The sequence below is a fragment of the Lates calcarifer genome, linkage group LG9 (assembly GCF_001640805.2).
Source record: "Lates calcarifer isolate ASB-BC8 linkage group LG9, TLL_Latcal_v3, whole genome shotgun sequence".
Classification (NCBI taxonomy): Eukaryota; Metazoa; Chordata; class Actinopteri; family Centropomidae; genus Lates; species Lates calcarifer.
In genome coordinates this window covers 6,536,845-6,550,868 of record NC_066841.1, presented here as the reverse complement: position 1 = coordinate 6,550,868, position 14,024 = coordinate 6,536,845, and the positions used below count along the sequence as shown (strand labels likewise).

Below are 14,024 nucleotides of genomic sequence, written 5' to 3'. Positions count from 1 at the left end.
CCAACAGAGAGAGCTGGGGTTTATTTATTATTCATCTAACTCAAGCACCCCCCCTCAAAAAAAATTATTTCTGTGATTCAGTGTTGCATCTTGTTACTTGCAGAAATTATTAACTGGGCTACGCAGCATATCAAATAGACAAATAATGATTTTATGATGTGTTACTTTGTTGTTCTTTGCTAACTTCATGGAGGTTTAAGATAAGAGAACAGGAGCATCCCTGGAGCGAGTATCAGAAATCAGGATCTCGCTCTAGTGAATTCAAATTGGAAGTAACATCACCTTGCTGAGGTGCATCATGGTGCTGTTGTGGAAAAGTTATTACATGTTCAGGTGTAAAAACAGGTTGTGTCCTCTCCGCACACTGATTCGCTGTTGCTCTCTCACTCTGGCCATAAAGTAGATTTTCTTGTATTTTCCATCTCTCTTTCTCTAACTGTCATTACTCTCATTCTCACACTCATTACTCTGACTGTGCTTTTTAATAAACCAACCTCCTATCTATGTCTATCTGCAGGTAATAAAAGCAATAGAGGAAAGCTATAGGTTGCCGGGTCCTATGGACTGCCCCGAGGCTCTGTACCACCTAATGATGGACTGCTGGCAGCGAGAACGCAGCAACCGCCCCAAGTTTGATGAGATTGTCTGTCTACTAGACAAACTCATTCGCAACCCCAGCTCACTAAAAAAACTGGTCAATTCCTCACACAGGTGGGACCTCACACCACAGAACAAAAACATATCTACATATCTGTTTGGACTGATTGAATACACATGGCAGTCTTTTTATTTATTTATACATAAATTTTATTTGAAGGCCAACACAGATACTGACATTTTTGGATTTAAGCTACAGACAGCCAACTGTTACACAGATGTATGAATTTGAGCATTTTCTTAAATTTATGCTGTTTTAATTTGATATGTATGTTGGCCAAGGACATGACACATTTTTTCAGCCTTGAAAATATGTTGTGTTTTAATTGACCTGTTCGTTCTTAAGTCAATTAAACCAGCACTGCAAGCTAATAGACCCATCATCGTTCAAATGAAATGTAAATACAGTCTCCTCTGAAGTATTGTGTAGCTTCATAATTAAATGAAGATGGACATAGTCTCTGACTCCTGAGTGGCAGCAAAGAAGAGCAGAGAAATAATGAAGAAATAAATGGCTCAATTTTCTTAAAACTACGCATTAGTGTGAAGTGTACTCAGTGCAGTGTCCTGTGATTATCATACCATTTGAACATTCAATTGGTATTTCCCCGCTATGTATATGCATTGCATTAGTGTATAATGGTATGAAATTGCTATAAGTGCTCTGAAGCAGACATTTAGTCAGACACCCTCATTACCTTATTTTCTTCACAGAAATAATGAAATAATGTGAGATATTTTTTCTCTTTTCAACTTGCACACACACTAACACACACATGAAGCTGCCTAATAAATCAATACCATAGCTAACAGCCAGCCAGTTAGCCAAATTAAAGGGACGCCAACAGGGCTTGCCCTTGTTTGCACATGACAGTCCATTCTAGCTGTAGCGTGGAGAATATTGTTAGCTAGCATGAACATTTCTGTTTGATAGCATGTAGAACTCTATTTTGTAGCATGAAGAGTGAGCTGAATGACAAAGCGTTTTGAATGGACAGCATTTTCAGCTTTATTGTGCATAACTAACATTATGAAGCATCACTGGTAACTGTCAGGAGCTATGCACTGAGCTTCAAAATGCAGTTGATTGCACAGTGAATTCCTGTCCTTTACATTAATGATAATGATGTGAAATATAGCTTGTGCAGATAAAGTCTTTTAATCTTCTTTTAATCGATCCTGATGAAAAAATACATGTATAACCCTGTGTTTTAATTTGATTACTGTCTTACTCTTTTGTTTACTGTGTCTCTACTCATGTAACAGGGTTTCCAACTTGTTAGTGGAGCACGCCAGTGTAGAAGGGGACTGTAGCACTCGGAGCCAGACTGTAGGGGAATGGCTCGATTCCATCAAGATGGGTCGTTACACTGAGCTCTTCATGGAAGGTGGTTACTCGTCACTGGAAACAGTGGCTCAGATGACATCAGAGTAAGGACACTTAAGTACATGCAGACATATACAAACCATATGACATGAGAATGCAAGCCTGTGAAAAATGTTCTACAACACCAGCATCCCTTTTAGAACTGAGAGTCTCTATGAAGAAAGAGATAGCTGCAAAAAATGTGTATGACCTATGCATACAGTACTCTGGGAACAGAGTGCTTTAATCAGGCTCTCTAAAACATTACAAATAAACCATGTGAAGAAACATTTTTTTTTTAAAGTGTGAGTGCACTCATACATGACTGTTTGATAAACAAGTGCCTGTTGTTTGTATGCTGTTTTTCAGGGATTTGCGGAGAGTAGGCGTGAATCTGGCTGGACATCAGAAAAAAATCATCACTAGCATTCAGGAGATGAGAGTCCATATGAACAACACCAACTCTACTGTAAACATCTGATGCATATGTACAGGCACGCGCACACACACACACACACACACACACACACATAGACGTAAACACAATATATGGACCTAGTATGTGACGAAAAGACTCAGATTTGCTGTTGGACCTAGAGCGGCTTAGCACTTTCTACGGACAAGGATACCCAGTGTTTATGGATCTAAACTGGAGATCACATTTTTGTGGTTTTGTGTGGAGTTTGCTTGTGGTGTCACTGGGGATATTTGACATTGCAGGACTTAAACCAAACTGAACTGAACTGAGTGGTCCTACATGAGGGGGAGATGATGGAAAGATAAATGAACTGAACTGCATTAAGCTCAAGTGAAGACTTTTCATTCTAATTATTCCATTTGTGTGAATCTTGGGGATTCTGTTATCTTGTGCACTGTTTGGAATATCTCAGATCAGGCATGAAACGTAAGACTGCAGATGGCTCTGAAAGCAGTCAGCACTTTTTGTCTGTATCACAAACATGGGAGTTTCATGCAGCGGGCTCAAACTGACATTTTTCAGCCTGTCTCAGGTGATCTGAGCCCAGTGGATCTGAACAACACTGGTTTATTCTGTGGCAGTTTTCTCTGGAAGTACAGTTCCATCAGGCATCATTGAATTGGACACCATTCTCAGGCAGCGTAAACATGTAATAATGGGTCACAAGAGCAAAATCTTCATTAGTTTACATTTTTGCTTTGCCCTGTTGATGTGCTTTGGTTTTTGTTTTCCTGTCTCATGTCACAAGACTGCAGCTGTAATTCTGCTGCGCAAATCATGGAAAGTCCACACTCATATTCAGTATCACATTCTTCATTACCTTTCAAAGCAACACAAGACAAGAATGCATAATGCAACCTTCATTGTTTAAAGGGGAATACATTTAAAATTGGGTCTTATTGAGCCTACAGAGGAAAAGTGTTAAAAGATACAAGGCTTTAGGCTTTGGAATACTCTATATCTGTTCTTCATGCTGAATGTATAGCACTACACAGAACACAATGTTCAGTTGCAGCATCAAACTGTTGTAGTTTGATATGTAAATGCTGTTAAAAATGGATAGAATGTGGCAATAGAACCATTCTGGTCCTTAAAACCAGCTTCTAAATGAAGTTGCAGATTGTACAAGACATTCAGCTGGGTTTCTGTCATCTTTGTTCTGAAAATCTGTGAGAATCTCCTCGAAGATCTTTATTAGTTCCTACAGAACTCACTCAGAAAATTCCTTCATATACTTGATTACTTCACTCATATTTTAATGGAACTGTCACTCCAATTCTGAGGAACCTTCATGCATATTCTAGCAACATCTAAAATCAGTCTCACAGCTTCACTGAGAGTCTAACAGAACTGTTTACTGAGAATCAACTGGAACCTTTCTTCAGTATTGCAGCTTTCATGCAGATTCTGATAAACCTTTACCGAGGTTCTAACAGCAACACTGGACATTCATACGGAACAGTCACACAGATTGTACTGGAAATACCACATCATGCCCAAAGGCACATTTAGTAGGATCCAGTGTAATATTCAATCCAATGGAAGTTTCATTCATGGAAATTCATGGAATGTTCAGTCGATCGTGATTGAGTATTTATTCAAATAATAATGGATCTGCTACTCAGACTCTCATGGAAAAGATTGCACAGACTCTAGAGGGACTGTTTACTGATATTCTAAAGGAACCTTCACTCAGATTCTAAAGGAACCTCTCTATCTTCTGGGATTCCAATGCAGCCTTCACTCAAGAGTGCACTCAGATCTTCATGGAGCCTTCACTTAGAACCAACAACCTTCAGGTACGGCAGAAAACGCTCAGCAATCTGTTCAGTTCACCGTGCCGCAAAATCTGTCTGCCCCACACATCTGCTACACCACAATAAACCTCACTCTTAACAGGACTGCTGAAAGTAAGGAGGCAATATTGATCAACTTGATAATCATTTATTTATTTATACTTGTTTAAAGAAATGAGCAAAAATGATGTAGACAGTTTGTGTTTCATCATAATACTCTTGTGGACTACTGAGCAGCTCTGCCCACGTCTTTCATGTATATAATGTATTATATATTTAAAGCAGGGAGCATCGTTCTTATGTCTACCATCACGTGGACAAGTTGGTATTGATTAAGAGTAGTATACATTAGTAAATAGTGACAAATATTCAAAATCAGCATTCCTGCTACTTTGACACGGGCCAATGTCAGGTGGGGGCAACCAGCACATCTGTCTCCAACTAAGAAGGCCGGGTATGCAGACAGATCAATATTCATATTATGTTGTTGATGATTGTGTTTCATTTCAAGTTCTGATGCAAGACCTACAGATATTTTCAACTGGCTTCTGTAGTTTCTAAAAGCAGGAGAAGTATGCACAGGGACTGATATAAGAACCTCTGGTATATGGTATGGTCTAGTTATACAATGATGTCAATAATAAAGCCCTTGTTTTACTTCTCCTTGGTATATTAGACATTACTACTCAGTGCTTTATTGCTAAAACTTGACCCTGTTCACCATAGTGTTCAGCTGAAGCAGGAACTGAGTTCTGACAGTATATATTCTCTTTGCAGATGATATGCTAATATTTTTCTTGATTATACACAGTGTACTGCTAGTGCCGTGGCATGGAGTGGAAATGAAATGAGATTGTAAAGTTAGTTTTATAAGAGGTGGTATCACCTGACTGTATGAAGAGCATAGAAAAGCACACAAGAAGAAGAATGTAAGGTTAAAGGGGTATTTCACTTTATTTGGAACATGTTTGTCTTTTAAATACTCAGACCTGCACCTAAGTAGAATCAAGGTAAAAGGCCTCATTAACTGGTGTTAAAAGTCATGTGTCAAGGTGTCAAGATCAAGATCATACTTCTTGACTGGTTTCATAAAATAATGTGAATAAGGAATGGTCCCAATTGATATTCTACATAGTTATGAGTTTTTAAAAGTCAAAATGTTCTACCAGAGTGAAAGTTCGCTTGATGTTCATTTGTTGAAGTGGGGAATGCATCAGTAATATGGTGCACTTTTTTATAGTAGACAGTGTAAGGCATGTACAGTGAAAGTAATTGGGCTGGGTACTTTCAAATTATCACTCAGCCTGCTTTCAATTAATGTTTCAGATGAATACCACAGGCATTTGATGAAATTTCACAGTGTTTTGATTCCTTCGAAATTTCATGTTATTGGCTTTTTACAACCACCCTTTGCAGTTTGATTTTTAACCTAAAACCTATGCCTGGGGCATGAACAATTGGTGAATAGTACACCCTTATAAGTGCCTCTCATCTTTTGAGCACCATTATTTCCTCCCCTGCCAAAATGCTATGCCCCAGTTGTGCCCCAAATTTTCTACAGTATTTACTTTTTGCCAACAATATCTACAGGCAATAAGAAGAATGTCAGACAATGTGTATGTTGGAACTAATTTAATTTGCACTTTATGGGAAAACTGTTGCCCTTTTGTTTAACTAAAATGTCTATAGGTGATTGACTTTTTAGCGTCAAAGGTTTTCTTAATGATTTACTATATAATTGCTATAATTACTGTGTTCCCTGATGCTCATTATATCACTACATATTCTCAATGCTTCCCATGGTGTAAAATTTGACAGTTAAGCACAAGGCATTGGTAATATTTTTAAAAACAAATCAAAGCTATATATATGGAAAGCTAAAGCATCACTGATGTAGAGCACCATTTCCTCATGTACGGCACAACTATACACCTTCAGAACGTAAGCACAGGGTTTTACGGAAATCTTTTAAGACAGTAAGCAGAAGATATGATTTTGTACAAGAGGTCAATAATACTAGCCCTAGATGTCAACAAACTTCAGTCGGACATTTTGTTGTGACAGCATTTGTGGCATTTCAGCATTACTACCGATTAGTACAAACATTTGAAAACGGGTATTGATTTGTTGCCAATAAACAATAAATACACAGTTGATAGGTGTTTCCGCACAAAATATCTTCATCAATTCAAATAATTTGTTCTCAGCACTTTTGCAATAGTATTATTTTATCCTGGCCACATCTTACAAAGCAATTCTCATTTAGCAGGAAGAAGCAAAGCACAGCAAACCAGCAAAGACGCAAAGATTAATTAATGTGTTGTTACTCTACAATGTCAGTTGGAACTCCATCAACCATGTAGTGAAGAGTGTATGCAGGGACCAATTTGTAATGTCAAATTAAATCTTAGAACACATTCAGTGTTCTTTAAAATGGACTTTCAGAAACAGGTATGATTTATTTATATACAGTATACTACACACCAATATACACAGAAACTTGCATTTGTACACACTGGTTTGTTGGAATTGGCTCCATCATAAAAGTACTGCATAAACCATTGGTTTTAAGGAATTCTAGCAAATGTACAAAAGCAATACCTGACACCTGATATTATTAGCAAAAACATCTTATTTGCATACACAAATGCATGGCGATATAACAACCATATAAGGTTGCACTGACATCTAAATGGTTTTAAGACACTTAAACATGATGGAAAAAACATGTTTTGGTATCTTTAAAAACCAAAGAAATAAAGCAGAGAAGTGGGCGGGGTTATATCTAGGGCCAGGGCTCTGGTAGCAACAGTTCTAATGTTTTCCTTGGTCAGAGATACTTTTTTGGACTAGCATTTCAAATACTTTTTTTTTTAAAGCTGAGTTGAGTTGATTTGAGTTGAGCTGCAACAAAGAGCAACTGTGCAGATGAAGTCAATGTTACAAGACTGTATACATCAAGAGTCTTGTTCCTGGTTGCCAGGAAGTTTGGAATAAGCTTGAACTGATTTCACATTTCTAGCTGACATCTTTGTCACAGCAACAGCCAGTGAGGCATGTGGATATTATAGTATTGTGTTCCATCTGACAAACCACATTGAGGGAATAAACTACTACTGTAGAGCTATTGTGAGTTGAAATTTATAACCAATATAATAGTATCAGACAACATCATACCCAAGGTTTTATGTTCATGTAACATTTAAGATTTTTGTTTAAAGTAAACCTTCAAATGCAAATTTGCAGTGGGAAAAATGCTTCTTAACAATGGCCCCGCCCACTTTGCAACTGTATACTTCTCAGGAAGTGGAAAATAGGTACATAGGTATATTTATAGGGACATGACACATACGGTCTTAGGAAAAAATGGTTTTCACTCCAAGTGTCAACATACAAAAGCAGGTATGCAGTTATTAGATGTTCCCCAGGTCAAAGACAATTATGTGACATGTTATTGGTAACTCACACATAAGGTTTTAAACAATTGAATTGAACAATGAACTGTTTTGTGATTCATTGAAAGCACAGTAAGAATACTTAGCTATTGATGTGCTATTGGTTTGTCTTTAAGACTGTCATGTATTATGTTTGTGTTGATGTTTTTGTAGTGTGTTATCAAATTCTCTATTTTTGCAATAAAACTTTTTAAAAATCAACTCCTGGTGGACCTTTTTTTGTCTGATCACTTACATATGCAGATAGGGGTTTGATTAATTGTTGCTTTATTTTGGCCTAACATTAGCTACACATGCATGATGCTGGAACCATTCATTCATTACTCAACCATTCTGCAAAGCCATATAAATGGTGCAAATTCAACTCAACTCAGCTGGTGCTGTTATCCATTCTCGTATGGACTTGTTGCCCCTTGAAACTTTCCTAAACAATATTCAAACCTCCTGACACTAGTGCTAATTAGCAAAGGTTAGCATGTTAACATGCTAAACTAATATGGTAACACGGTTAACATAATTTACTAAACATACAACATCAGCACGTCAATACTGTCATTGTGAGCATGTTGCCATTAGTATGTAACTCAAAGTACCACTAGCATAACTAGCATGTTCTGTGCCCTCAATGACGTCTCCATACATGTTTGAGTTTACCCTGTAGGAAGAGGCAAATGTCAGAAATGCATTTTAGGAGTGAATCATAGAATATATTCTAATTAGTAATGAAATGATGTCTCATCTATACTGCTGCTTGGATTGTAGCCTCTTACTGGTTTTGCTGTTAATATTCACCAACCAATTCACTGAACTATTGACTGTGAACTTTATTTTAATGTAATTTCTAAGAATTTGCTATCTTTTTTGTCTGTGTGTATATCCCTTGTTTGTTTCTATGTAATGAGGTAATTTAGCCAAACAATGTAATTGCTAAAAGATGTTTCCCAGCAATGCAATTAGACATGGTTTATTGGTTGAGATACCAATTGTCAGGGTAACAAGGGAGCTAGTTAGCAGTTTTTCTCTTTGTCCAGATAAAGGGTGGGAAGGAGGAATAGCTGGAGACAGATGGATAAATGAACACAGAGACAGCTTTTGATCTAGGGAAAGAATATAAGAAAAGAAAGTCTCACTAAATAGCCTAACACTGTTTCCATCTTTGTGCTGAGCTATCTGGTAAAACTCATTGTCAGTGGTGCATCGTGGCTGACAACACAATCAAGTAGAATGCAGTTCATTGCTGGGTTATAGTGATAATGAGCTGCGAGGTTTATGTAAAATGTATGATGTTTTAAAACCTGATGATGCAAGCCCTGGCAATGATGTGTCTGTCAGATGCATTGAAATTAATTGCTGATGTCAGCAGCTCATGTTTTTGTGTGATCGCACTCACACAAAAGAGTCAAAAATGTGAGAGTCTTGCTAACAATTAGTGTATTATTCAAGGCTAGTATATCTGATTTTATTTACAAAATCACATACAGAATGTAGTGAACATTCATTATTGATTATATTTCAAATTCTTAATTCTCAGGTTTTACTATAAAAATGACTGCTTAATCTTGTTTGTAATACATTTAAAAAATCGCTAATTCACATATCTTTTCATGATTCTTGCAATAACCTTGAATCATGAAGGTGATGCTCAGTTCTTGCACTGCTACAATAGTTTATATGTAAATATCATCACCAAATGGCTGTGTGTATGTGTGTTATGATGTCAAATCAGACCTTGCTGATCTCTTGGGGATTCCACTGCCTGCATGGCTCAAGGTGATTACTACACTCACACACACATGAAGTGTATGAAGGTGAAATTAGCCATCACACCATCAGTGTGGCTATTACCAAAACCTCTGTATCAGCGGCTTGACGAAAAGAGCTGCAGGGTGTGCGAGTATGTGTGTGTGTATTGAGATTGCACTGGGGCCATGCTCCCACTGGTGCTGACTGGGATTGTTCTTGGATGGATGGACAGGTTTCTGGCTATGGGCTAGCCTGGCTGTCTCTTTGTATGTATGTATGCGTGTCTTCACATACCTGCCTGCTTGTTTGGCGCTCTCCACTTTGACCGGCGCCGCCTGCTTGACTGTTACACGCTTGTATTGTACATCTCCATATCTGCATGACATTCAGTTTGTGACTCTATTAGGTCTTTCTGTCTGGCTCTCTGTTTTGCCTTTACATCTCTCTGGCCCAGTCTGACACTCTTTACTGTCTCGCTGTCTATTAGACTGTCACTGTGTCAGTCTAAAGTCAGGTATCCCAGGGCGCGATAAAGTAATTTTCTCGTGAAGAGGTGTCAGTGGTCCAGGCGTCCCAAGGGTCATTTGAAAATCATTGCAGAGACGCCTCTTTAATCATTATGAATGACCTTCAGTAGAACCTTATCTGTCAGTTTAGGTGTGATTGCGTGGGTGTCTGTGAATCTATGGGTCTGTGTGTAAGTATGTGAGAATATCAGTATGTCTGTTGGTATATACATGCATTCCTGTGTTTGAATGTGTTAATAGTGTGTGTGCCGACTATTACATTTTAATGCAATTTGTTTGTCTAAAGAAAAAAAAAGTTATCACAAGAGCCCAGCAGGAAATGGGTGCAGGAAGTACTTTGCAGTCAACCAGCTGGTTCTGGTGCAGATTTTCTAGTAGGATAGCTGTTCAAAATGACGGCGCTGTTGTAAAGGAAATTTGACCTAGCCTTTCTAAAATGATGAAACTTGCAGGGAAATTATAAGCTTCATGGGGTTACCTCACACTTACTGTTTTTTTCCAAGAAGGAATCATCCTCAAGGATGAAATAATAATGGCTTTTCGGTGTGTTCCAGTTTATCCGTGTACATGCTTGCATACTGGATAGACTACTGTAAAAATGCCCCAAATCAGTACATACTTATGAAATGCAGTGTTCTTTTCACCTTTGAATAACCTTTAAAAACTCAAACAAAACACTGGGATATATTTATTTATTTTACTTTTATTATTTTTTATTATTTTTATTTTATATATTTATTTAGTTTTACATAATGATAACTTCAAAACTGAAATCCCTGCAGTGTTTAGACAATGTTTACATAGTATGCTCTCTGAAGCATATGATCAGTTCAACAGGAAAATGAAAGTGTCTCTGAAGTCTAATACTAGAACAGTCAACAGCCATCTGTCAGCATTAAAAAGAGGCTCAGTATGGTTTTAAGAGATTATATGAATTCAAATTTAATTAAAAAAAAACAAACATATTTTCCTCATATTCTCCTGAAGTATGTTTCTTAACGTCCAGTTTCTGGCCTCCTAGTTGTCATAATGTAATTTTTAAAAATCTCTTCTCATGCAGATGGGAGCCCAAGGTGCATATAAAGTTGCTCGCTCTCTCTCTCTCTCTCTCCCTCCCTCTCCCTCTCCCTTTCTCTCTCTCTTTCTCTTTCTCTTTCTCTCTCCGTGTAGCAGCCACCCTCAACACCCATTAAACTGTTACTAGAGGTCTGACCCGGACCAAATAAGCTGGTGGTAAATAGCCTTATCCATTCTGCTACTGATCCGAGAAGCCTGCCATGAGAGGGCTGTGTGATGTCAAGTGGCTGGCAAGGACACACATATACACACACACACAGAGAGAGAGAGAGAGAGAGAGAGAGAGAGAGAGAGAGAAAAAATCTCGCCAACGGTAGCAGTCTGGCAGGTCTTTGTGTAGCACTGGAGATAACGCAACACACACATTGGCTTCTCTCTTAGTCTCCCTTATTCTCTCTCTCTCTCTCTCTCTCTCTCTCTCTCCTTCCCTCCCTCCCTCCTCCCTCCCCCCTCCCTCCTCCCTCCCCAGTATCTGTCTCCTTCATAGAAAAGCAGCCAGAGGGAGGTATTTGTCACTTGCCCAGATGTTTTTCCAAGGTCCTTTATTCGAAGCAGTCAATCATATGAGCAGAAATGTCCCTAATGTGAAGTCCCTTTAGTCCACTGGCTCTATGCGTGTGTTTAAGTTTGTGTATGTGCATCCATGCGTGTGTGTGTGGAAGGTCGGTCAAGGTGAGATGAAAGTGCAGTTAACCTGAGACACGGGAAGATAATATATTAATAACAATTACAGTACCTCGCACACACAGCACACACACACATACGCACATACGCACATATACTGTAGTCATTTTGCTGGTCTAATGAGGTCTGTCGCTGCCTGTCTGACACACACACACACACGCACACACACACATTCACAGATTTTAACTGACTTCACCGGGCACTGACTCTTTGTTCCTCTTTTCTCTATAAAAATATAACCAAGCATCTTTATCCAAGACAAGATTGTTCATGGTTCTCTTCGATGCTCACAAACCCATTTCCATATTAAGTGATGAAATCAATTGCAATGACCTTATGAAAATGCATATGATGCAAAGAAAAATATGTCATGATTATTGCTTATTTGTTAGACCTGCAAAAAAAAATGACTCAGGTCATTCCATAGCTAGAGCTGCCACACCCCTTAATAAAGCTAGATGAATATAAACATTAATGTATTTCCATGATCTGTATTTAATTTTATTCTATCATATAATCTAGTCTGTTAGTGTTTTCTAGGTTATCGAAGCAACTCAAAATATATAGTAATTTGCAATATTAATTTCAAACATATTGAACACATATTTAAATAGTCCTGCTACCTTGTTTGCATATGCAGATGCTTGATATGCAAATAAAACCCTTTTACCTGGTGAACAAATCAAAATGCTCACTTGTGGTGAACATTTGCTGAAGTCCATGAGACAGAGCTGTGTGCAGCTGTGATATAATACTATGCATGAAAGGATCATGTAAGAGAAATGGTAAAATAAAGAGCAGCAAAATCTAAGGATGAACATGAAAAGGATTTGCAGGGTTTCATGTCAAGCCTTCTATGGTGTGCGCCGCTACATTTGGAAGTTGTTAGCCCCCTCAACCTTGCTCCATAATGAAGAGGTGCTGCCTGCCCACTGAGCTGTCTCATCTGATAATTATTTTGACATTACCCACTGAGAGCTGGAAGGGAATTATCCTCCACAGCGTCTGCTTGCCATACATTCTCCGTAATCAGTCCCGCTATGCATGGATAAATTTGTGCATTCACTGTGGGCGAGTACAAAATGTGTATGTAGCAGTGTTGGGGACGACATGTTACAAATGGACCACAGTCACTTTACTTTTTCCTGTAATAAAGATGCATGATTCAATTTAAGTAATCATATTACAGTCACTGATCAAATTCTAAAACACATTTCTGCAGGCTTCATTATTTTTTACTGAAAACCTAAAGGAATGGTTTATGTCTTTCATTACTTTGACAGCTTTGCTGTAAAATTAATTGAGCTAATAACCAAAAATTAGCCTAGCACAATTGTCTTACAATGTAATGCCAATAAGTAGTGTCACTAATCAGTGTAATCAATTATTTAACGAGTAAGGCAGGTCAGCAACAAAACAGCGATAGTACTACTGCAGAGTGATGTCATTGGTCTTGAATGGAGGATCTGCTGTTTCAGCATCTGAGGAATAAAAATCACTAAAATGCCTACAAATAACTAAGCTGAAGGCTTTGTTAGAAGTTTTGTTGCTGCTCTTTATATCAGATTCACAACATTGCTGCTGCTGCCACATGCTAAACCACATAACTTTGTTTATTAACCTTGGCCCTTACAGTGGCGCTTGCGCTGTTTACCTACTTGTAATTCTGACTGGGTTTAACATGTTGCATACAGTAATGCGAAGCAGCAGCAACCCACTGTGAAGAAGTCCTGAGGGACAGCAGGACCAGATGTTTCTCACAGTTTGATCAAGCCACAACATTTTTGATTTATGATGTTAAAAATATTTTTTTGCCTTTTTAGAAATGCACTCAAATCAGAATGTTCAATTAATTCAACTCGTTGAGTTTATTTCAGCATATGGCAGGGTGTAATAGGTTAATTTCTGTTCATTAAACTCCAATAAGTTCAATGTAATTCACTTAAATTCAAATAAAATCAGTAGATAACACAAATGTTTGATCCCAGAAAGTGTTGGTGCAGAAGATGGTTAGGCTCACATTTTCAAATTTCAGTTTAATCAAAATTCTCTAGCTCACAAAAGAGCAGAAAATGCACTGTAGCGATTCTGTTCCTTTTACACAAAAATGCAATTTCCTAAACAGGACCACCACTTTTTGTAGTATATGATATTAAAATTTGTGGTTTTCCTCAGATCTGTATAAACTGGAGTTAATGGCTGTGAGAATGTCATGGTCTCAGTGAAAAACAGCCCATTTAT

General features: G+C 38.0%; 1 protein-coding gene across 1 annotated transcript in view; it reads left to right on the top strand.

Moving 5' to 3' along the window:
* Positions 1-7,953, top strand: part of LOC108886022 (ephrin type-A receptor 5) — a 60,821-nt gene extending 52,868 nt beyond the window's left edge. The window contains exons 17-19 of the mRNA XM_018680621.2: positions 518-711; positions 1,924-2,088; positions 2,393-7,953. Of these exons, the coding sequence (XP_018536137.1) occupies positions 518-711; positions 1,924-2,088; positions 2,393-2,504 (471 nt within the window). The 3' untranslated portion in view covers positions 2,505-7,953. The remainder of the gene's footprint in view (positions 1-517; positions 712-1,923; positions 2,089-2,392) is intronic.
* Positions 7,954-14,024: the final 6,071 nt, after the last annotated feature.